Consider the following 26142-nt stretch of genomic DNA (forward strand, 5'->3'; position numbering starts at 1 on the left):
TTGTGTTTAGATTTTGTTTCTGACTGGTATGGAAAATCACAGTATTGGAGTGTACTTTTTGTGGTTAACCTTACTAAAAATTAACACACAGACTAGGTCCTATATGCCATTATACATTAAAAATTCTAAATAAATGTACCTTTGATTATAAGGTGATCTTTATATTATTATATGAACAGAAATTGGCAATGATTTCAAAACCACCATAGAAGCGCTGCTCTATTGGGTCCGAGTTGTTTATTCAGTTGCTATTCTATTAGCTTTTAATTAGCTTGTGTTTGAGTGTGTTTTTTCAATACTCTTTGTTTGCCTGTAACATTATTCTGTATTTGTCCAGATTGCTGTACTCACAGTCTACACACACTGCATTCTTCTAGATGGCAGAATGAGCTTTTTTTTAGTAGTCTTTTGATATTTTAATCACACTATTGTTTAAAAATTTGGGGTTGGCAAGTTTTTTTTAATGAAATTAATACTTTATTCTGCAATGATGCATGAAATCAAGCAAAAGTTACAGTAAAGAAATGTATAATGCTACAAAAAGATGTCGGTTTAAGCCTGTCTCTTTGGGAAGGATGCAAACAAATGGCTTTTTAAATTAACATTGTGTTTTTCCCTTCTCATTTGTTTTCACTGTTCTCTCTCTCCTGCAGTGGGTGGCATTTGCCTCGCTGTTCTTCATACTGGTTTCCATAACCACATTCTGCCTGGAGACACACGAGGCCTTCAACCCCATCATTAACCGCACATATATTAACCCTGACAACAGCTCCAGGTTTCACTTGGAGACAGAGACGGTGGTCTACCTAACCTACATTGAGGGAGTGTGTGTGGTGTGGTTCACCTTTGAGTTCCTCATGCGTGTCACCTTCTGTCCAGACAAAAAGAAATTCATCAAAAACACCCTAAACATCATAGATTTTGTGGCCATACTGCCATTTTACCTGGAGGTGGGCCTGAGCGGACTGTCTTCCTCTGAAGCGAAGGACGTTCTAGGTTTTCTCAGAGTGGTGCGATTTGTCCGGATCCTCCGAATCTTCAAGCTGACGCGGCACTTTGTGGGCCTGCGCGTACTGGGACACACTCTCCGTGCCAGCACCAATGAGTTCCTCCTGCTCATCATCTTTCTGGCGCTTGGAGTGCTCATCTTCGCCACCATGATCTACTACGCCGAGCGAATCGGTGCCAATCCCAACGACCCACGTGCCAGCGAGCACACCCATTTCAAAAACATCCCCATTGGCTTCTGGTGGGCTGTTGTGACTATGACCACACTGGGCTATGGAGACATGTATCCTCAGACTTGGTCAGGCATGTTGGTGGGCGCACTGTGTGCTCTGGCGGGTGTGTTAACCATCGCTATGCCTGTGCCTGTCATCGTCAATAACTTTGGGATGTACTACTCTCTAGCCATGGCTAAGCAGAAGCTACCAAAGAAAAAGAACAAGCATATTCCCCGTGCGCCCCAGCTGGGATCACCTAATTACTGTAAGTCTGCCATGAACTCGCCCCACCACAGCCCACAAAGTGACCACTGCGCTCTTGCTGCCCAAGAGGAGATTTTAGAAATGAACAGAGCAGGTAGGAGACTTGTTTAAATAATGTCATTCTGAATTAATGTCACAGAATCAGAAATGAGGTTTAACTCACCTTTTTTCCCTTCCACCTCACAGTCTTTCTAGACCTGCCTGAAATCACGCATGTAACCTGTTTTTAAAATCCCTCATTTGGGAATCGGTCAAATGCAGCCCAACCATCTGGAGACATTATAAAATCTCATCGCACTGCATTCTTAACAAAGATGCGCGTAGAAACAAACACACGTCTTCACCATGGTTGCATAACGACTAATACCCCATGCAACATTTTGCATATCTATATGTTTTTCCATCAGACTCCTGTGAGGATAAATTATATCCACCCAGACAAACAGAAGCACACTCATTCAACAGCTTGCTTTTGTTTTTGTCTATCAGCTCGGCTTAATTACATCCAATAAACAATAGTTTGCTTTTGTGACCTTATTTTACATAAAAGCTTGCCTAGACAGTGACTCTTGTTGTGGACAAACGTTTTTTTTTTTAAATAATGTTTATATTTTAGACATTTTCATGCAATTGATATGTATATTTGTGTTTATAGCCTGCTTTATATCTTTTTAGAGGAGAGCAGAATGTGGAATTTTTTATTTATTAAAATTTTTTGGTAATATAACTTTTTAGAAAATAACTAGATTTAAACAGTACTTTTTAATCCAGTTAATCAAATGAATCATCAGATTAATCAAATATAAAAATAATTATTAGTTGTAGTCCTAAAGTCATAATTTCATCCTCCTGAGAAAATGATGGTCACAAAAAAAGCAAAAAGAGTTTGAGTTTGTGCAACATTATGTGCATAGAAAAGGTGTAAAATGTAAACCACATTTTAGGGGGAAAAAAAAAGTTTGTCCACAGTTTTAAACACACCCATGCATTTAGGCTGTTGCTTGAGCTTCTGATTTACTTGAGAGGGCAATCAGAACGACCAGCTAAAATCTGAGGTGTACTGTTTTGTTTAGTATTTGTTGCAGCTCCAGAAGTATGGTGTAGTAAACAGCTGTGATTTTGGAGCTACTACTGTGCTGTGAACCATACACTCATAATCGGTATTCATAATTTGTCATGTTGGTTTGAGTTCAGTTTTATGGTAAAATTAAAAAGTGAAAAAGCAGTGAATTTGTGTCAGCCACACACACTCACATGTGGATGTGACACAGTAAGAGGGCCTGACCAGCATAAATAAGATATTTCAACCCACTTCACTCTGTCCTCAGCATTCTTAACAGGAGTAAGTGGTGGTGAGTGCCTTCATTTTGAGCACTCAGTTAGAGTCTGGCTGTAAAAGAGAAGTGAGTAGATGGGCTTGTTGGCTGTGTCTAATCAGACTGGGTAAAGAATATCTCATTAATGTGTGAGAACGTGTGAGTGAATCCTTCATAAGTCTGACTGGAGGGATTCCCCCACTCTTAAATGCTATAATAATAAATTTAATCAAGCTTTTTGATGTCAAGAACCACCAAATATTATGATCTGTTTGTGATGATGACACTCTGAAATATAAAGCTAAAGGTGGAAAAGAGAAACTCCATTGAAAGATACAGCAAAGGTACAAAAAAACACTAGAAGCAATGTATGTCTCAGAAAAACAAAACACAATAAATCTCCCTCATCAACAGAATTAAATATTGTATCATGTAATAATATCAAAATAAGCATTGCCTTGCTTATAATTACATTTAATTTTGTTAACATTTTAGTGAATTTAGCTGAAAAAACAAACAAAAAACAAAACAAAATCAAAAGTCTGGGGTAAGTACGATTTATTTTTGAAAGAAAATTATACCTTGTTCAGCATTGAATCAAACGTGACATTTGTAATGTTACAAAAGATTAATTAATATTCAAAACATTTGACGATTTTACTAACCTCAATCTTTGAATAGTAGGGTACATGTTGTTAAAAATATAAATCAAATCTTCCATTTTTGTGGACCCCCATTTGAAAACACCTAGATTAATCCAGTGTGAGTAGATGGCCAAACGGTGCTTTCCATTGATCATAGGACTCAGGATCATTCCATTGTTGTGAGAGTTTGTGACAAACACTAAACTTAACTAAAACTCACTCAATGAATAATGATATTACAGACAACCTTAAGTATGTCAGCTATTTATACAAGTTAGTAAAGGAGAGTAATATCTGCAGTGTTTACTTGCGTGATCATTCTGTCCAGATCATTCTGTCCAAAGCTTTGTTATGAAGTGAAAGGATGGGTAATGCCTTCTGTTTTCATGCAATCTCTTTATTATTTCATTCTCTGTGTTTTTACACTGCACTAGAGCCTGTTGCTATAGCAACAGTGTCCAAGCAACCGCACAATAGGAATTGCACTCTGCAATGAGCTGCAGTCATTCACTCGCCTTGCACGACTCCTGTGCTATTCACACGGTATCGCAAACACACACACACACACACACACACACACACACACACACACACACAGTTAGATGGTCTGAGGATGAATGCAGTATAAATCAATACATGACCTACTGTTAATTACTGCTCAGGTTTTTAGGGGATAAAATGTCTCTGGATGTTTTAGTGGTTCATCTGATTCGTCTGTAATGTTTACATGAGATAAACAGAGACACTTAATGGATAATGAATCCAGTTCATTTTGGATTCATTGCCAGTTGGATAAAAAATTTAAAATAATAAACTATACCAAAAGAAAATAGATATTCTTCCTGTCCTTTCTTCTCTCCCCCTCTCTGTTCAGCACAGCCTTTCTAAATCTCTCGTGTAAATGAGTTTACAGATGGCACAAAGGCCTTGATTATCAGCTCCATCCATTTGACTTTGGGCAGAGAACCGTTAAGAATCACCAGCACATAGAGCGAAAGCATCTGTTGAATTGGCCACGGTCGCAGAGAAGCACAGCAAACACTCTCACTACAGCTCTGTGACACACACGCACACACACAGAGAGAGTCACTGTTTGAGATGAGTCAACTCTCTGTCCTCTATAGACAGTGCCTATATCTGTCCCTGTTGTATAGTTATTTCTAATTCCGAGGTCTCCTGAGAAATATGAGTTGTGTAATTATCATTATGCTTTTGGCCCTGTTTTTATTCAAAACGGTCCACTCACACTTAACACATCCAGCATAATGGTGTTTTATGAGCTGCTCTTGCTCTCACTGTAAATTGTGGCATTCAAAGATATGACAATATTTATATTTTGTTATGGATAATTTTTTTTAAAGATTTATTTATGGGCTTTTTTATGCCTTTCTTTGGACAGGACGGTGTAGAGTAGACAGGAAATCATTGGGTGAAGAGCGAGGGGAGCGGGATCGGCAAAGGACCACAAGCCGGGATTCGAACCCGGGTAGCTGTGAGTTGCGCTGTATGTCGGCGCACTAACCGCTGTATGCTCTGTATGCACTATATGTAGGCTACTGGCGCCAATGTATCATTAACATATAGGTTGGTTTTGATATATTGTAGGAATAGTTGCTATTAATTGGATTTAATCACAGCAGGGAAACAAAATTTTAGGCACATTCATTATTTTAATACATTTTTAAACAATTCTCTTCCAATGTCCGTGTGTATTTTCAGTTTCATTGTGTATTCAGACCTGTCCCACAACGAGCACAACGGATACAAAATTAGCACAACACAACTGAAACAAACAGCAACACAGCAAAATAGCACAACACAATAGAAACAAGCCGCAACACAATGAAATTAGAACAGCACAACAGAAACAAGCCGCAACATAGTGAAATTAGCACAACACAACAGAAACAAACCACAACACAGCGAAATTAGCACAACACAATGGAAACAAGCTGCAACTGTCAGACCTCTGTCGTGTGTGTCATGTGTTCCCGCCTCATGTTTCCATATTTGGTTTGTTTCCTGTCCTCTGCTAGTGTGATTATTAGTTCATTCTTGTCCAGCTGTCTTTGTAATTATGTGTGATTATCCTGTGTATTTATAGTCCTGTCCATTCAGTTTGATTTTGTCTGGTCTACTTGTTATTCCCCGGTGTTCCTGTCTGTCAGCCTTGCCTTGTCTTGCCCTGCCTTGCCCTGATGTCTACATTAAAGACATCATGTTCATTTGAGTTTACTCCCCGTCTCCGTGTGTGCACCGTGACAACAACACAATGAAATTAGCACAACACAGCCAAATAGCACAACACAACAGGAACAAGCCACAGCACAATGAAATTAGCCCAACACAGCTAAAATAGCCCATCACAATGCAAACAAGTCACAACAAAGCAAAATGAACACAACACAGCGAAATTAACAAAACACAATGGAAACAAACCACAACGGAAACAAAACAGAAACAAGCCGCAACAAAACGAAATTAGCACAACACAACTAAATAGCACAACAAAACAGAAACAAGCCACAACACAATGGAAACAAGCTTCAACACTGCGAAATTAGCACAACATAACAGAGCTGCAACACAACGAAATTGGCAAAATGTATGCGTTGTGTTGTTGTAATTTCATTGTGTTGTGCATTACTGGGCCAGCACAGTATGTATACACAGCTAATTGTATATACCATGTCTTCATGAGCATAATTGAAAGTTTGGTCCCACTTTATATCAGGTGGCCTTAACTACTGTGTACTTACATTTAATCATTTGGTACAATGCACTTATTGTGTACATACATGTTTTCACATTGTACTTATATTTTTAAAAATACCTTTATGTAAGTACATCTGTAATTCATTTCTGTAATTACATTCATAATTACACTGTTGACCTATCCTTTACACCTTAACCCACACTTAAACCTACCCATACCACCAATCCTGTCCCTAACCTTACCCGTATCCCACCTCAATAGCAGAAAAAGTGTTTTGCAATATTTGGACGGGACTAGTTTTACAGGGACTAGTTTTACAAATTTGTGTTTCGCAGACGTACTTGGTGATTTTAATCCCGTCCGAATCTGCCATGTCTGTGTTTTTCTCACACGACCTCTGTAATAATTCCATACCAGAGCAAATTACCTACTGTTTTTCAGCAAACTCAGTGATCCTCTGAGAAAACTAATCCCGTCAGAATGCGATGTCTGTGATTGCTGGTGATTTTTTTTTTTTTTCACAACGTGTTTCCTTTTGTGTTTTGGCCAACGTGAATTACCGTAGACGCTCTTATACCGCGCTCATGTTTGATATATTTGCATCCAGGCAAAGAAATAAATAATGATGGAAAAAAAGACAACAATAAAATCAAGAGCCAGATCACGTTCAGATCACTGTTAAGACTGATTTTAATCAGCGTCAGGTAAAATGATTCGCATTCCTTTCTGCACTCAATTACATAATGTTTTAATTACATGTACCTTTATGAAAATTAAACACGGGTTTACTACAAATAAATAACTAAAGTAAAATTAAAGTAACCACACACCTGTTAACGTTTACCAGAGCGACGGCGCACTGAAGCGTTTTTTCCCCACTAGTTTAATGTGTATGAATGAATTTAACATGAAAGAATATCATTAATCTTGACAAACTATATATCATTCTGAAGGTCTAAGCCTTAAGCATCGACAACAGATCGCTGTTTTTCAATGGAAAGCTTATAAGGAATGTATTTGCTACATTTGCGTAAGTAAGTTAGTACACATCAAAACATGCAGAATAAAAAAGCCGTACGTACCATTATCATTGTAATAACGAGTCACAAACGCGTCCACTGCTGAAATCCCAGTTTAGTTAGACATTTCTTCGGGAGAGTTATTGTTCGCGTCTGTTATGGAATAAATTACGCTCAAAAACAGCGTCTTGGTGGTAAAAAAAACAACACAGTGTTGTAGCATACAGTTTTACAAACAGAATAAGACCATCCACGGAAAAAAAAGTCTCAGAAAAGCGGAATATAGTTTATTTGAATTTGGCGCTCTCTCCTGAAAGTGTGACGCACGCTGTGACGCAGCTGTCATCTGAGCGGGGCATAATTTAGCGATCTGCTTTTTACACATTTTTTTTTTTCTTCTACATTTTTTATATGTGTGTGTGGGGAATGTGGCCGTATCTGCATGATTATCATCTGTATGGACGAACGTCAGCGTGTTTATTACCGACTCTATGACGGCTATCATTGTGATTCATTGATCAGCTATTATTGATTATATGGCCCATCTGTATGATTATCATCTGAATGGGAGCACATCAGCGTGGGATTACTGACTGTATGACCATGTCTGCCAATATCACTTCATGTCTGGCAATCAGAATATATACTTCAGAATACATACTATATACAAAGCATTTTTTCTTTTTCTTTTTTTCCTTTTTATTACTCAAATAATTATTTTTGTATTTTTTAGTGCTCAAATAAATCACTTATATGATGTCTAAAATTCTGTCTATTATTTTATAATTGAAAAACTATACAGGAGTATTTATAATGACTAAAATAGTTTGTATAATTCTGCAATCCATTTGGTGGTTATTTTTCCTCAAACAGGGGTGGGGGGGCTATAAATAGTTTCAGAAAAAATATTGCAGGAATCTAATTTTTCATGGTATCTTCTTCAAATTTGAAATATAAACTCATGAGACATGTGGCTTTCAATCCATTACTTTTCTGGATTGCTCCAGGACTTATTTCATGTATTTGTATATGAAATAAAAAAACATTCAGTGTGGAAAAACATTTTTCAAGGCACGTCAGTGTCTATAACTTTTTATCTTTTTGAGCATTATCAACTCTGGATGATGGATAGTAAAGCCTAGAGTGTCTTCTTTCCAAAGATACCTAATTTGTTTGTGTAGCACACTTTGTCAGGAACAGTTACCGTTTTAATTTAGGTAGGTTATTTTCACCTGTGAGGCCCAAAATGGGGGGCGAAGGTTAACTTAAGATGGTTTTAGCTTCACCATGGTATTTGTGTGATTATGGTAATCAATTCGAATGACTGTACGCAATGCAGGCATACAGAGCGCGTGATCTCTGAAACGCCCAGATGTCCAAAACAGACCCACCCACCTCTGTAATAAACACGGAGATGTTAGTCCCGTCCGAATTGGTTCATGAAAATCGCAGTGATCAGGTGACAAGAAACTCAAACGTAGTTTAGAAAACTAGTCCTGTCCGAATAGGACTTATGACCACAATAAATACATTGTACTTTTTTTTTGTGCAAGTACATAGTAGTTAAGGCCACCTAATATAAAGTGTGACTGAAGGTTTTTTTTTTTTTTTTTAAGTTGTGCATAAGACCTTCAATTGTCCTCAGTTTGAAAAGATGGCGGAACAGTAATTTTTAGGTCTTTTAAGACACATAGATGAATTTACGTTATTCAGCGGCCACAAACCCAGAAAAGTTTTGGAAGTGAGAGCATTTAAAGTGAGAGCGTCTCACGGCTGTAAACAAGAAATATGGATGCCAAACTGCGTACTGAGACAACTAGTATTTCAAGTTGGTCCTGCGCACGCTACACATATTTATTGCAAATGTGCATTACAAAAAGTCATTACATGAATTTTTCAACGGTGAATTTGGTTGTAGAATGTAGTTGTAATGCCCACTAATCCATAAACAACTCAGTACAACACAAAACAAGTACTGACAACTATATTTACATTAGTATGTGGCCAATCTCTGAACTGATGCTTGAGGTTGTTTATCACTTCCTGTTATAGGGCTGAGTGCTGAGGAGAGGAAAAATGAAGAGAGTGCTGAAAGTGAGGGGGATGATGAAGAGAAAGAGAGATTTGAGGGTTTTCAGAGTAGAAATAGCAGTGAGGAAGTAGGGCAGGTGCAGCAGGGCCCCAGCAGATCTGTCCTTCACTACAGACTCTACACTGAGTCTCTACCTCTCATATGTAAATAATAATTACTGTCTGTGTACTTAGAGTGAGTAGGTTCTCATTCATACAGAATTACAGTTGGATAGTCCTGCTTGAGGAAATAAAATACAGCCCATGTAGTCTACAGCTAGAAGTCTCTGGATTTTTCTTTTAGCAGAAAAAAAGATACACTCTAAAATAGACATTATCATTTATATTATACATTTACCATGTTTTAGCACACATACACACTTTGAGAAGAGACGGTATTGAATTGAGGATCATTATTAGATGAAAGGATGAACTGAATGAACCATTTACACTAACCAGCTGGAAAAGCCTTTGAGATTGTAGTTGTTACATTAAATGGTACTACATTTGGTAGCATTTTACCATTATATTCCCTTACATTTCACACATTTTTTTCACCATTTATAAATGATCCATGCCCAGACATCTCAAATGTGACAGGTGGCAAAACCAGGGATAGCAGCACCATACAGAATCATAATCAGCATTCAGAGATGACTTCAAGTCAATATCAAAAAGATTTCTATAGAAACATAAATATCAACTGATGCTTCTGATCTTTTTACTTTTTACGTAAAAAAATTGTATAGCAAAATAATCAACTTAACACTGATTTGAAATACGCTATCTTTGTTGATGAAACTTTTTAAATCAGCCACCTAAGCTGTAAATGCCATCTGACTCCTAATATAATTAAGTATTTTAGACTTAAATATTGCTCAAATTTGTTTTGTCAGAACACGACTGTTGAGTCATTTTTGATTGGCAGTGCTAGAGAAACAGTTTTTTTTTTTTTGCCTGCAGTGTAAAAGAGAATCAGAAACAATGGTAGAGAGAGGAATGCCTGTTTATCAAATTATTCATAAAGATGAGTCATCTTGGCCTTCTCTCCATCACAGATGCTTGCATCACTTCACAACTCTTTCTGTGTGTGTGTTTAAGTATCACTGTGCTGTTAGCTGTAAACTGTAAATGCGCACATACACATTTATGCAAACCAAATTAACACACAAATCCATTCAAAAACTAATATGTTTCTGCTTTAGAATTTTTTCTCTATTCACAGTTTCACTTGCCATAGTTGTTACGTGCGGTGCTGAGTAAGGCGCATGACGAAGGAGAATAGGAATTAATCAGTCTTTTAATATACAATCCAAGAAGAAGATACATGGTGTCTCAGGAGTCAATCTGCACAAACACGTAAACATGAAATAATAACTGGCAAACTCAAAGACAGAAACTAATATAACGAGGGGCCGATAGGTGAACACAATGACTAATTAAATAGAACGGGGAAAACTAGGTCACAAGGGAAACACAGACATGTTACAATAGTAGACTGGACAAATAATGACAAATAAGACATGACCTGAATCATGTTTAGCCTTATGTTTTATTTTCCGGAAGAACATGACCTGAGGGAATTAAAATGTATTTCACCCCAAAAAAAACAATTGTCATCATTTATTCAAAATTGTCATGCCAAACCTGACATGACTTTCTTGCTTCAATAATTAAAATAAATAAATAAAATTATATATAGCCTATCCTGGCCGCTCTTTTCAGTGTAATGAAAGTGAAAAAGAACTGTGGCAGTTTCATAAAGTATTGTAAAATTGTTTCAGATGACTAGGGCTCTATATTTTGAGACTTCTGTTTGAGGAACAGACTCCTCGGTGCATTCATCAGGAACTATGATGCCCAATTCTTGAACAAATTGTTCTTTTGAACCTTTCCAATGAATGAGTTGATCCAGTTTCAGTTTGTTCAGCACAAAACTTTTTTGTTGTTTTGCTAGACTTGAAATATAGTGCACAAATTTTATAGACTTCTTTAATGATATTTTTAAAATACATTTTCGTTCGAAGCTTAAAAGCTCCAGTTCTCATTCACTGTAATTGCAAGTAAAAGAACAACCAGATATGTACATGTCTTCAAAGAAGAAAGTCAGACAGATTTGGAATTACATGAGGATGAGAAAATGAGGACAGAATTTTCATTTTGTGTTGGGTGAACTATCCCTTTAAGAAAGTATCAATATTTGGTTGGGTCACAGTGTTAATATAAACCATAGTGTATATGTGTCTACAGGGTGTTCATGTTGTATCTATCAGCAGACCATAATGAAATGTAGCCACAGTAATATTTCCAACAGGACTCATGTCCCATTTGAATAACCACAAAGTTAAAGCATGCCGTAGTTGCTGATAGATGCTCTTTTGTTTACAGTAATATGTTAGCAAGAGCGTGCTTGAATCAGTGTTGGCGATACAATGGAAAATCCAGGTGGGAGATATAGTTCCCAGTGCTTTTTCCCCTGAGGAGCTCTGAGCTCTCTGCCTTCTCACAGGTCTGATCGATGAGGTGTAAATCGAGTGAGCAGAAGCTGGCTGCCAGAGAGCTCACAGGTGAACAGGCTGGTTGCCATGAGCTGTTTCTATATATTATGCCATGGCTAGGAGCTATAATTCAATGCTCCTCCTCCTTTCTTTGAAGCAAAACGTCTCGGTTACGTATGTAACCCCGGTTCCCTGAAGGGAACGAGACGCTGCGTCGAAGCGCTAGGGGAACGCCCACAGCGTGACCGCGCTCTGAATCAAAGTGTAACGTGTCCAATGGAAGGGCGAGACGTCATAGGCGGGTGACGTCACTGACCGGAAAGCATATAAGCACGTGCGGTGGAGCCGGCGTTTGCTTCCAGGAATGAAGCAACCGCCCGCAGGGATACAGGAAGTATGGCTTCGAGACGCAGCGTCTCGTTCCCTTCAGGGAACCGGGGTTACATACGTAACCAAGACGTTCCCTTCCAGGAACTCGAGCTGCGTCGAAGCGCTAGGGGAACGAGATGCCCACGCCTCCAGACTTCCAAAATACCTGCCCTGTGTGTATCACTGGGAGCACAGCGAGGGCGAGAAAGAAGAGCCGGGAGTGGCCGTAAGATCAAGGTGATAGAACCGAACAAAGGTGAGGGGCGTGGACCAACCCGCAGCATTGCAGATATCCTGCATCGAAACCCCTGCCAGAAAGGCCTTGGAGGCCGCCATACTCCTAGTTGAATGGGCCTTAAGCCCCAGAGGCGAAGGGATGCCTGAAGATTCATAGGCCAAGGAAATAGTATCCACAATCCACCTGCTAAGGGTCTGCCTAGAAGCAGGCAGACCCTGCTTAGGAGGACCGAAGCAAACTAGCAATTGGTCCGTCCTTCTCCACAGGGCAGCTCTGTGGACATATGCGTCCAGTGCTCGCACTGGACACACACAGTTATGCTTTCGCTGGTCAGGCTCCCGAAAGGGAGGAGGACTGAGGGCCTGCAGCACGACAGGCCGTGGTATAGAAGAGGGGATCTAGGAAATAACCCGCTCGAGGGTAGAAAAACGCTTTGGCCAGACCAGGGGCAAAGACGAGGTAAGAAGGGGCCATGAAAGGCCTACAAATCCCCACTCTCTTAAGAGACCACAGCCAGGTCCCCGTAGGGACACGTCGTACAGGAGGCCTCAGCCTCAGCGCACCGTGGAGGAAACCTGTAACCAGGGGGTGTCGACCCACTGTAAGGCCACCGAGAAGGGCGTGGTAGGCCGATAAAGCCGCCACGTAAACCTTCAGGGTGGAGTGAGTTACCCCTGCGGAGAAACGGGCCTGCAGGACCTGCAGCACTGTACCAAACGGGCAGTTAACTGGGTCAAGGTGGCGGTCTCCGCACCAAGAAGTGAAATATTTTCACTTCAGGGCATACAGTTTCCTCGTAGAGGGAGCTCTGGATTGGAAGATGGTCTCAGCAACCTCGGTTGAGAGACCGGAAGCTATGAGCTGCGCCCCCTCAGAGGCCAGAACTTCCACACGTAATGCGTGCGTCGCCTCGGCAACGTGCGCTGCAACAGCGAGCACTCACTCAGAGGGGGAAGAACCGCACACGCGGGCTTCCACGAGCGAGAGCGCTAGATCTGGGGAATGCAGGAGGAGATAGGGCGAACCCGTCTCCAACCTGTTCACCAGATCCCTGTTGCCATCCAGAACTCCCGGGAGCAGAGCGATCGGGAAAAACCGTACAGACGAAGCCTCGGCCAGGTCTGTACCAAGCGTCCAGTCCAAAGGAGCTGGAGGAACTAGAGGGGCATAGCGCTGACTCTCGAGTCGCACAGCCAAAAACCTCCATATCTGCTTCACCACCTCGGGGTGAAGCATCCATTCCCCGGGCCTCAGCCCCTGCCTCGACAGGATGTCTGCTCCCACATTGAGATACCCAGGGATATCGATGGCTCTGAGCGAGCAAGGTTTGCCCTGGAACCACACAAGGATCTGGTGCGCCAGCTTGTACAAGGGGCGCGAACGCAGACCTCCCTGGTGGTTGATGTAAGAGACCACCGCTGTGCTGTCGGTGCGCACCAACACATGGTGATCTCTTAGGTCCGGGAGAAAGTGCTTGAGTGCCCAAAACACGGCCAACATTTCCAAACAATTGATATGCCACGTTAGATGGCGACCGCTCCACAGACCGCGGGCAGGGTGGCCACTCATGACCGCTCCCCAACCGGTGAGGGATGCGTCCGTCGCTAGCATTACGCGGCGACAGGAGGCTCCCAGCACCGGGCCCTGAGACAAGAACCAAGCTTGGCTCCACATGTCTAAGGCACGTAGGCATCGCCGCGTGACCTTGATCATGTGAAGCGGGTTTCCCCTCGGGGAGAACCCCATGGTCTTGAGCCACCACTGTAGGGGTCTCATGTACAGGAGGCCAAAAGTAATCACGTTGGACGCAGCTGCCATGAGCCCCAGCAGTTTCTGAAACTGCCTGACAGTGAGTGACTGGCCCTCTTTCACTCTCTTGACTGAGGTGAGGATCGACTCGCTCTGAGCAGGAGACATACGTGCCTGCATCGTGGTCGAATCCCACACCACGCCTAGATAAGTGGTTCTCTATACTGGAGAAATCACACTTTCTTGGCGTTCAGTCTCAACCCCTTCATGTGCGCGAGAACGACATCTCGATGCCGAGTCGCCACCTGCTCTGATTGAGCTAGAATCAACCAATCGTTGATGTAAAAATGCGGGGTACGAGTGCAGGGCCAACGGGAAGAACCCGATTTCGGTGAGCTTTGCCCCTAAAAGCAAACCTGAGGGACTTCCCTTGAGAGGGAAGGATGGAGACGTGAAATCTGCGTCCTTAGATCCATCGTGACAAACCAGTCCTCGGACTTGGTCTGAGACACGACTGATGAGTGTAAGCACCCTGAACTTCAGTCACATGACTGAGCGGTTCAACTGACGCAGATCTACCATCCTTCCTTGGAACAATGAAGTACCGGCTGTAGAACCCGGACTCTCTAACGTGAGGAGGGACCACCTCGATGACCTCCTTTCCCAAGAGAGTGTCTACTTCCTGTTCCATGATCAGAGCCTGCTGGGGGCCCACGCACGTGGGAATCACCCCGTTGAAAGGCGGTGGCAGAGCGCCGAACTGAATACAAAAGGCATTTCTCTACAGTACGCAGGACCCAATGAGATCCATTTGGCAGTAGTTTCCACGCTGCCTAAATGGTCTACTAAGGGAACCAGTCTCTCGAGACTGGCCTCTGATGTACCCAGAGCTGCTGGCACGGTGCCCTGAAGCGGAAGACCAGCAGGAGACGGCCGAACCAGGAGCTCTAGGGACCCCCGCAGGGGTGGCGAGCTTCTCAGCGCCGCTACACTTCGGGGCGGAAGAAACTGAGAACATCGCTCGCTGGAGCCAGCTGCGCCCTGGAACTCTGGCAGGGTTGGCAGACTGCTCTCCCGAGGGCACTGGGGGAGACGGACACCCGATCTGCCCCAGAGGGGTCTGCCCTCGTAAGTCCTGGGCACAGCACCAGGACTGCGTCAGCCTCAGCCTCCTAATGAACGACGGTCCTCAGACCCGCGTCATTCCTAGGAAGACCAAGCTGAAGAACCAGACCCTGCAAGGCAGGACCCAAAGAGACACATCGGCAGTAGTTCCCACACTGCCCGATGGTCTCCTAAGGGAACCAGTCTCTCGAGACTGGCCTCTGGCGTGCCTAGAGCTGCTGGCTCGGTGCCCTGAAGCGGAGGACCGGCAGGAGACGGCCGAACCAGAAGCTCTAGAGACCCCCGCAGGGGTGGCGAGCTTCTCAGCTCCGCTACACTTCGGGGCGGACGAACTGAGAACATTGCTCACTGTAGCCAGCTGCGCCCTGGAACTCTGGCAGGGTTCCCACGCCCGTAGGCTTCTTGGCCGAGAACCCCCTTAGACTTAAGAACGGTCCGCAGATCCGGCTTAGCCTTAGAGGTCCCCGACCCAGAGCGTTAGCCGCCACGGCCCCACCTCGGTGGGGTGCGAGTAGCCACGCTCTGTTTTGCACCTCTCTAAAGAGGGGCTGGCACGCGGCGAGGGCTGCTCCCGCCCAGCAGCCCCCTGAGCTAGAGACAGGTGAGGGAGAAACCGCTGAAACGCCGCCGCTTGTCTACGAGCCTCCTGGTACCGGTTGACGACGTAATTGACGGCGTCGCCGAACAGGCCAGAAGGCGCAAGCGGGGCGTCCATGAGGAAAACCCTATCTTCTCCTTCATGTCAGATAGGGTCGACCACAGACAGCGTTTCTAGGGAGCTCAGAGATCAACTTATATTTCAATCAAGTTGAGCCCCAATCCCTCATCCAGCTCTCTAAGCAGGTACGTCAGCTTGGTGCGCCTGCAACACTCTCTTTCTTTCTTTTTTTTTTCGGTGTGCAGACACGCACCAGCCTGACCTGCAGCCGCGAGCCTTCAGAGACAACGCCACGCAAGTGGACAGATAGCTCGCGAGCGTCTGTTCCACCCGGGGCATCGCTCTGATATGAATGAGAATACGTAACGCGCGCTGCGATCCCCACACTCACACTCGCCGCCGTGCCTCAGCAGCGGCGGGAATGCGAGATGTACAGCGGAGAGAAACACAATCAGCCCCCTTTCTCCTTTTTTTGAGCTGACTGCGCGCCGTTCTCATTCATAATATGCTTGTGCAAACACTGTTTCATTGACGCGTCCACCTCGGAGGAGGAAGACAGGTCTAGGAAGGAAGACACGGGCTCGCCCGTCTTCATTCAAGGCTAGTGAAACTCACTCCTCTCTTTTTCTTTTTCAAAGAGAGCCTTCAGAGAGCAGGCGTAAGAAATGAAAAAGCTCACAAACGAGCAGTCAGCTCCCTCGAGAGCTGAATCTGCGCGCTCTGCTCTCAAGCAGACCACACACAGACTGCGTGTATCCCAAGCAGTGATATAATGTGTGCAGGGAGGAACACACAGCCCGAATGCGATCTGCTATCGCCCCAGTGCTTGCACATATTGCTGGAGCCTATTCAAGTGATTGTGCAGGACAAACAACACTAAATAAGACTCACAACATGCAAAGACAGCACACACAGACAGAGAAGCGGTTGCTGAATGACGAAAAGCAAACGCCGGCTCCACCGCACGTGCTTATATGCTTTCCGGTCAGTGACGTCACCCGCCTATGACGTCTCGCCCTTCCATTGGACACGTTACACTTTGATTCAGAGCGCGGTCACGCTGTGGGCGTTCCCCTAGCGCTTCGACGCAGCTCGAGTTCCTGGAAGGGAACCAGAGCTGCACCCTGCTGTTTGGTCAAATGTAATGCTGAAAACAGAAGAGGTTTAGGTTTTTGCAGTACTAGGAGTTTTTTTTTTTACGTTAACCAATGCATAACTAAATTTATTCTCATTCAATTCATATGTGAGTAAAAATGTGGGATACAATTAGATTATATTATTTACATTTATGCATTTTACAGCTATTTTTATCAAATACAAAACAAAATTACTTAAATTGCTTCTAAGCTATATCAGTTTATTTTGGGAATTGAACCCATGACATGTTGCTAGCACCATGATCACAACATGCAAATAATCATTTGAAAATGTTAATGTAATTTGGTTGATCATTTAAATTAGGTACAACAGATGAAAAATAGTGGGAAAAAACATTCTGCAAATGGAAACTAGGGATGTTTAATAAAAATAATTTTTAGCATTTCTATATGCATATACTGTGCATAAATAGCATATTAAATATGAAGATGATCAAATACAACTTATATTTTTGTGTTTTTATTTATTTATTTATTCATCCATCCTAACCAGTGAAAAAAAGTATGTGTAAAGCAATTTAGTGGTTTTCAGACATTTTTAATTTTTGGTGTGTAGTTTCCCAGAAAGGTTTAGGCAGCGTAGTTAAAATATGACCAGAACTGCTAATAAAATACTGTGACCAGAATAACATATTAATATTACTTTTGCTGTTGAATGAGTATGCTCGCAACCCCAAAATAAAGGAATGTATGCATACATAACATACATTTACATCCATGTCACTAGAAGGGCTACCCATTACCTTCTCTTACCTATCTCTTTGTCCTGCAGAAAGCCTCTCTTTCATCAGTCTTGGTGTTTCACCATGGCTACGTGTTCTTCTTACATGTGCTTGTGTGTTTGAAGATCCCAAAGTGAACGGTGAGGCAGCTAAAGCAGCGCTGGCCAATGAGGATTGTCCCCACATAGACCAAGCCATTTCCCCTGAGGACGGCCAGATCTTTAACCCAAGCGAGCTACGGGGAGACACTCCGTGTTTTCTGCTGAACGTCGGCAGACGATCCATACACACGGGCACCCGAGTGAGGAAGGGTATGTAACCACTGTGTGAGGCTATTGCCTGACACACACACACAAACACACACAGATGTACAAATCAGGTGCATTACACAATAAATATAGAGAGTCCAAACATACAGACAAGCAGAGCGCGCCCACAACAGACAGTTTGTAATGATGCAGTTTAATAACTGCTGTTAAAGACCAAATTTGTACTTAAATGTCTAGCTCAGCCATCTCAGATTTTAGTCAGATGGGCTCAAAAACTGCATCTTTTGTTGAAATTTTCACTTCCATTAGTTCTTTTATTATCTTTCAGACACTACCGTCAGCATTTTTCATATGTAAATAAAATGAGACAGGGAGTATCAGATAAAGACCCTTCCCTGCACGCTCAGATCCTTCCACAAGTCACATTTCTCCAACCCTCTTCTCTTTTAACATATTGTAAATAAGTTTTTTCCACACCACGCTGCATTATCAAACTCATATTAACACACATACAGCTGCCTCCTGGGGCCAACCTTAATCTTCCCTTTTTTCTGTTTTTCTTTGTTGTTTGTTTGTTTTTACTTGTTTCTTCCACCACTGTACATGCCTGTGGTCTGTTTCTATGTTTGTGTACCTCCTTCCATCTCTCCCTCTCTCCCGTCTCCCTTATGCTACCCGTTTGGCTCATAGCCGGAATGTTCTCAGGGAGGTCAGGGGCGGAGCTGGCCGGCCCGACGCATGGCACACAGGGTTACCCTCTGCTGCAGCTAGGCTGGGCGCACAGCCCAGAAGACAGCCATGCCAGGGTCACCACCTGAGATCCATGCCTGTTTCACTGTCATACGCTCAAACCGCTCACAGCAGCCTTAGATAAATAAAAGGTCCCTACACGCTATGTAGCTTTACAGGCTGTCAATTAACGTCAGCAAATGTAGTGTTATAAAAACAAACACACGTTCATGTTATCTCACACCCTGACCCCACCGGTATGAATAGACTAAAGATGACCTCTACACAATAATTACAGCACCGACAGCGACAACACAAACTGGCCGTTTCTGATCACATTAAAAAAAATGTCCTGCTATCATCCAACAATTTGTCACGTGATCATTTTCTAAACAATAGCGCTGTCTGTCTGTGTCTTATGACATGTTGCTCTGTGTGAGCATGCTCTGTTTGACTTCAGATCTTACCCACAGTCAAAAGCACCACAAGATGGTCAACATCATCACCAACCAGAACTACACACACTGTTCCCAACAAATATGTGTTTTTGTCTTTGTGTGTTCTACTGTATGTGTACATGTAAGTTTATGAGTGTTTTGAGATATGTGTGTGTGTGCGTGCGTGTGAGTATGCATGCAGTGCTTCAGAGTGCACAGTTATTTTTTCGGTAGCATTATGTTGTGCATGTGTTGGGGCAGTCCTGCGGCCTTGCTGCACAATCTGTCCTGATGCCTGTATGGTATTGGATGAGAAAGTGAAGACTTGGTTTTGCACAAAGGCAAAGAATATTATGGTGTAGATAAGACACTGACATATGTGACATGCTCTTTTATTTCGAGTCGAAAGACCCAATAAGCCATTAGTGAAGAAATGTGATAACCAAAAAGAAAAAAAATGATTTTTTTTTTTTAAGTTTTCTATTTTGTTGTTTTAGAAAAAATCAGAGTCTCTGCATTCAAATTATGTCAGTTTTATTATGAAATTCAAACAATTTCCCCTGCCTCGGTTCAAACAGCAGCTCATAAATGCATGTGAACTGATCTTCTCTTAATTTTTAATAGCGAACATGAATGAACATCAGAGGGTATGTTGATACACAGTAATTGTCCCTTAAGTAATTGTCCAATACATTTTCAAACCATGGAATGAAATGGCTTGTTTCACTTAATGATAAAAGAAAAAAGAATGCGTAAAAAAAAACAACAAAAAAAACAAGGTATGAAAACTGCCATGTTTTTAACACAGCCACCATGTTTGGCAACATAATAATTATATCATTTGAAAGCTGAGACTTCCGTTTTTCATTGTGCATATACTTAAAATGTGTTTCTTGTCAAAATGACTCAAAATGATGTGCAAGTCATATAGAGACTGTGGAAAAGTGCCCGACACTGAGGGTCTGACTCTGACAAATCATTAGACAGGATTCTTGGTTGCCTTAATTTCAAACGGACCACTTAATTTAAATTTCTAGATTAAAAAATCTGTGAACTTCTAAATTCTATTTGCAACTTTTGCCTTGCAATCCACAGCCTTCTTTGCTCACTCTAATGCCAGATTAAGCAACCGATCTTGGTGCATGCCCTCACAGAGATTGCATGCCATATTAAACCCTTTAAACCTGACCCATAGCAGCAAACATGGTGTGGAGCAAATTGACAGAGGTGAAAACGAAACCTTTGAGTCTCAGCAACCGCAATGTGCACATTTCTCTCCACTAAACCAAGGTTATCAAAAGTCCCGAAGCCTGGGCACCATAACCAGCAAGGCCCGAACGCTGGCCGAGGTGGTATCGATGTCCACCGGGTCCTGCGGCCCACCTGTTCTCCTGCGGCGGTCCCACTCTCCAATCCCCTCCATTCTCTAAGAAATGGAGCAGTTGTGTAGTTAGAGCTGTCTCCCTGGGTCTTTCTACTGCTCTGCTGCCTTCTGTTCTCTGCGCTGTTTGATTTGGTCTGGTCTGTCTTGTTCTCTGGTCCTTGTTTTCTGGAGCTGTGTTTTTGTCTCCTCCCCTCCTCCTTTTCCTCTTCCGTCTGTTTTGCTTGTTTCTTGTCTTTACGTACCAACTCTCAACTCATACAAAGCCATCAGAGAGAAAGAAAACCTCCAAATTATCTCAGGGAAATTTTTAAGGATTTCCTAGTTACGAGTGTTTATCAGACACAATAAAAGAACTGGGATGAGAAAGGTAAACCTGTCTTTTAGAGCACACTGTTGTTGTTCCTGGAACCACTTCAGAACTGGAAAGACTTGCATCTTTCCTTCAAACGATAGAAATAATGATATTTTTAAGGATTTACTATGAATATTTACTTATAAACCCTCTCCTGTCTGAGTATATTCTCACATAAAACCCTTTCAGGCACCTGGAAGACGAAACACCTTTTTAGCGGTTTCTTTTTTGTTTTCGTTTCGCTTTTTAATTTTTTACCGTACCTCCCTTTTGCACTGGTGGAGTCTTCCTCCATTCTTTCTTCATCGCCTCATTAACAAGACCCCAGGTAGGAGGTATCAGGACTCCCTTTTCCTCGCTGTCCACAGCAAACATCTGTCCTTCCTCTGCACTTCTTTCACTCTCCCTGTGCATTTCTGTCCATCTCTCTTTCTCCGACCTCCTTAGCCCTGGAATGTGAAAGCAGCCCAATTGAACGTTTTTACAGTGCAGACAAAAGGGAAGTCTTATTTTCGCAGCCCATTTCCTCCTCATTCTGTGAGCTGAATGAAAACAAGGCCCAATGGCAGGATGACCCTGAGAAATCCCATCCTCCCCTGTATTTTCTACTGCAGATCCCTGCAAAGAGGAAACTGCCCTAGTTAAGTATATGCAGTCAGAGGTGCTCAAAGTGACCTGAGAAGGCAGCAGCATCTCAAAACCCTGGTTTCCCTTCTTCAGACTTGCTGGACTCTACACAATGGCCAGAGGGATTTCAGGATGGAGACGTATATGTAGAAAGAGAGCACAATAGAGGATGTTTTTCGACGAGCGGCAAGTGTTTTTATCCAGATTCCGACTGTCTGAGGAATCTCATGGACCAGGACTTTTTCTAATGAAGACCTTAAAGACCATCGACCGAAGAGTGCGATGAGCAGATGGCTTTAAAGCCAGCAAAATGAGTTTTATAATCATAATACTAATGATAGTACCTGCAGTGACAGATGTAGTGGACTCTTACCTGTTCATTTTTGCATGAACTGCATGGTGTTACATTAAAAAAAGAGGAAAATATTCTATCTGTTATGAATCTGTCTGTACAAAACAAATATTTTCTTTCAAGAGTTCTTGACTTTTGCAGAATTGACATGTAGCCATGGATAATGAGATGTTCAGAGACCATGTTCTTTATTTCAGCAACTGATTTCTTCATTATGTCTTTGTTGTTAACCACATGACTCAGCTCTGGTCACATTGACCTCAAATTCTGAATGAGACGCTAGTGGTTACTGCCGTCAGATAGATTGTAAATTCCACTTTCAGCTTTGTTTCTGTCTGGCATGCTTGTGATTCTGGATCTTATAGAGAAAAAAACTGAGCAAAATGAGTTATTTTTCTGTTTTATGTCTTACTTATTGGTGAATAGATCCTGTGGAAACTGTCGTGAGCAACTGTTTATTTCACATATCAAGTGCAGACTTTTAACAGTGTTATTTTTGGAGAAAAAACATCAAAAAACAAGAAAAACGGCATCCTGTTGAGATGTTTTACATTTTCTCTCATTACTTTTAGGTACTAAAACACAAAGAAAAGCAAAAAAGACAAATGTATATTTACATTATAAGAGAATTGTATGCAATTTAGCTAACTTTGGGGAAAACAAATGCATGCACTATGTTATGCAACAATAACTGCATAGAAAAACAGGAAAACGTGACTACAACCATAGCATGAAATAAATTTTCTATGAAACCTGTTAGAGCGCTTGTTTTTTTTTTGTTCAAATTTTTTTCATTGATTGCAGTGGAATGTTTGTTTTATTTCTGTTTCTCTCATTGGACGATGTACCAATACTCTCTTTGACCTGAAGTCGACAGGCACAAAGAGCTGAATTGGAAGGTCTTTGATGCGAGTGAAAAGAAAAAGAAAATACAGTATGTCTCCAGGTGGAGCAGCATGGCAGACTGCACCGATGAGCATGGTGATGAATTAAATCATTAACATTTGAAGGAAACAGTGAAACACCTGCATGCTGTGAACGAGCTGAAGTTTTGAACAAGCGGTGTCAACATACACTCTGCTCAATGAGGTATGATGCTAAAGCCTGCCTTATACGCTTGCTAAATGTGCTTGCTAGCAGACCGCATTAATGTCACCCTCTGCTCTCCTTTCAACCCTTCCTCCTACTCCTCCTGACCCCTTCCATGTCTCTTCTGCACTGGCTCGCACGTCATCCCGCACCTCCTTCACCTGTCTTCGTTCTGTAGGTGTCTGGGTAATAACTCGTCTGTTGTCTCTCTTCTTTTTCATGTCTGTAGAGGCTTCTCGGCAGGGCCGGCACAAACCGCCTGCAGACTCTGTGTGTGTCATGAATCGTGGTGTTCCAACCACTGTGTGCATGGCGCAGAACACCCCTCCCACTTCTTGATAACGTTCTATTAAACTTTGTTGTACACGAATGGGTGGAAGACCCCTTTCTACACATTTAAATGTATTTCAAAGGGACTTTTTTGTCGGTGGCTGATTGTACTGTCAACTTGTAGTGGTGTGTAAAATGTGTATTTGAGTGCATGCGTGTTAAATATGTGTGTTTTTGTACGTGTGTCTATACTTTAAATATACTTTTCGTGTTGCCGACGCTTGCGACTGAATATTTAGAGTATCTAGTAATCTTTACAGGGTTATAAGGTCAAACCTATCCAATAAGTTTTTGCTCTTTTTGTGAATTACAACAAATATTCACAAAGCTGCCTTTAAATTAGAATGGGCTCAAACTAATGATGTTGTTCTCTGTTGTGCTGCTGCTGTAAGTCATCAGTTGCCTTTGTTTGCTGTTTGCACTTTTACAGTAAACTTTTACATTCCGGGGCTCAACAATAAGAATTCTTTGAACGTACATTAAATTATTTCCTTACATCAAAATTTATGACTAATACATTATTAGGTTTTTACATGTTTTATAAAAGGGTTTGAAATTCTGTCATTATTTTCTCCACCTTATGTTGTTCCAAACTGGTGGTGTGATTTCTTCCTGTGGAACATGAAAGAAAATATTTTGAAGAATGTTCATTTCTCATTGACTTCCATTTAATTTTTTTGTCCATACGATGGTAGTCAATTGGAAACTGGTTTCTAATATTCTTCATAACATGTTCGTTTGTGTGCGAGAAGAAAAAAGAAATGCACACAGGTTGTGAACGACATGAGGGTGAGTAAGTTGTGACAGAATTTTCATTTTTGTGTGCACCAGTTTTAAAAGAAAATTCACAGTTTGTTAGTAAGACAAATAACCTTGATCTTAGTGGCCTTTTTCAGCAGACTTTGCAGACCTTGCAAACTTTTTCTATGTATTTCTGTATATAAAGATCAATAAACATCATCACAATATAGCACTGGTCTGACTGATCATCTGACAACTGAGCCAAACCCCTGAGCCCTTATTGTTGAGCCCTGTATTTGCTTAGTTTATAAATGTTAGTGGACAAATTGTATGTATTTATAATGTTCTTGTAGTGAGTGGGGCGGGGCCGAGAGTCGTGGGAACGGAGCGAGGCCAGTGGAGTTAATGATAATGAGCAACACCTGCAACACTCACCTGTCTCCGGAAGGATAAAAGGAGGAGTGACGACAGTGGAAGACGAGAGAGGACCAGGCCACCGGCCTCGCTCCGTTCCCACGGCTCTCGGCCCCGCCCCCACTCACTACGGTTCTTAATTCCATTCTAACTCTTTCTTTCCTTAAACCCAGCAAGGACATCAGTACACTCCAGTAAAAGCAAGTGGTTATTTAAATGAAGTGAGATTTTAAACTTTTTAAACAGAAAATGTGTCAAACACACATTGATGTGTTCTTTTAGAATCACGCAGTAAAAACTGACATCAGTATATCTATATCCAGTTAGTTTGAAGTAAACTCACTGCCAATGAGTTAGACATGTTTTTAATGGAGTTTTTAAAATCTACAGGTGAACAAACGAGATTAACAAGTAGCAATACTTCCTAAGAAGCTTTGTTGCAAATTTTGTGTTGAATTAGACTGTAATTCTCTCAAATAGGTTCCAAAATAGATTAATAAAATAGATTAATAAAACAGTACATCTAATACAATCTAACATTTTCACAAATAAAAACCTTCTGCCTTTTAATTAAATAATTTATTTTTTTACATTATAGCACAAGACAACACTTCTCTAGATTGAGTGGTTCACTTTAAACCGAAGAGAATATAATGTCTTTATATTTTAAGGGGGTCATGAACTGAGAAACCAAATTTCCCTTCCTCTTATCACAAATAAGAGATCATACTATAAAAACATCCTGTAAGTTTCAAAATTCAAAACTCTCTTTTTAGTCTAAGAACAGATTATATTGAAGCCAGTCTGCCAGAATGACAGTTTGTGGAATTTACACCTCTATGATGTAATAGTGTGAATAAACACCACCTCCTCAGAAGAAGATCAACGCCTGCTTCTACAGCGCTGCCTGTTTAGCCCTGCCCACCGATTCGCGCATGTAGTGTTTATGAGAGAGGTGAACACGCAGATCTTCACAGAAACCAAACGATAAAGATGCTCCAAACACAACAAGGGACTTTGCAGTGCCAAGTTGTGGAAAAACAGTCTTTGTATTGCCTTCCTTCTGATCCCAACATTAGGAAAGAGTGAATGAACTTTATTTTTAATTAAGTTCCAGACCGTGTCTTGTAAGAGCTTGGTGGTTTGTTCACTTCATTTTACCGCAGATTCTTTTCCAAGGCACAATTTGACACAGAATTTTCAGAAAGATCGAAACTGAAAAGATGATGCTGTGCCGACTGAGTATTTATGTGGTATTAACCTAAATCACAGCAGCGTCCATCTGTGAAGGATGTAGGCTGTCAAACATGCACAACTATTAGCAAGTCATAGCAGTGGGCATTTACTTCCGAGTTTATAACCACACCTATTTAAACAGAGCGTTCTGATGAGGGGGGTTAAAAACAGGACAGAAAATAGCCTATTACTTCTAAATTATGTTTTTTGATGTAAAAATCTTAATAACATTATAAGTGGACCTCAGAGAACAGTACAAAATAAAAGGCAGTTCATGACCCCTTTAAGAACCAAGGTTGACCCTAAATCTGTCACCAAGTATTTATATGTTTGTAAATATTACAGCAATATTACCTATATTATACTATGTAGCAAAACTTTGCAAGGTTATTCTTGATAAATTTTCCTCACATC

At 41.8% G+C, this 26142-nt stretch overlaps 1 protein-coding gene across 3 annotated transcripts in view; it reads left to right on the forward strand.

The window, feature by feature from the left end:
* Positions 1-20633, forward strand: part of LOC306884809 (voltage-gated potassium channel KCNC1-like) — a gene marked incomplete at both ends in the record, with an annotated part of 43510 nt that extends 22877 nt beyond the window's left edge. The window contains 3 exons of one of the 3 annotated variants that reach the window (XM_079441017.1): positions 654-1581; positions 17819-18079; positions 18728-18855. In XM_079441017.1, the coding sequence (XP_079297143.1) occupies positions 654-1581; positions 17819-18079; positions 18728-18855 (1317 nt within the window). Of the gene's footprint in view, positions 1-653; positions 1582-17818; positions 18080-18727; positions 18856-20493 lie in introns of those variants that run through there. The other 2 variants (XM_079441015.1, XM_079441016.1) reach the window with 2 other exon arrangements.
* Between the last annotated feature and the right edge of the window lie 5509 nt (positions 20634-26142).

This window comes from Barbus barbus, assembly GCF_936440315.1.
Source record: "Barbus barbus genome assembly, chromosome: 2".
In the NCBI taxonomy this organism is placed as follows: domain Eukaryota; kingdom Metazoa; phylum Chordata; class Actinopteri; order Cypriniformes; family Cyprinidae; genus Barbus; species Barbus barbus.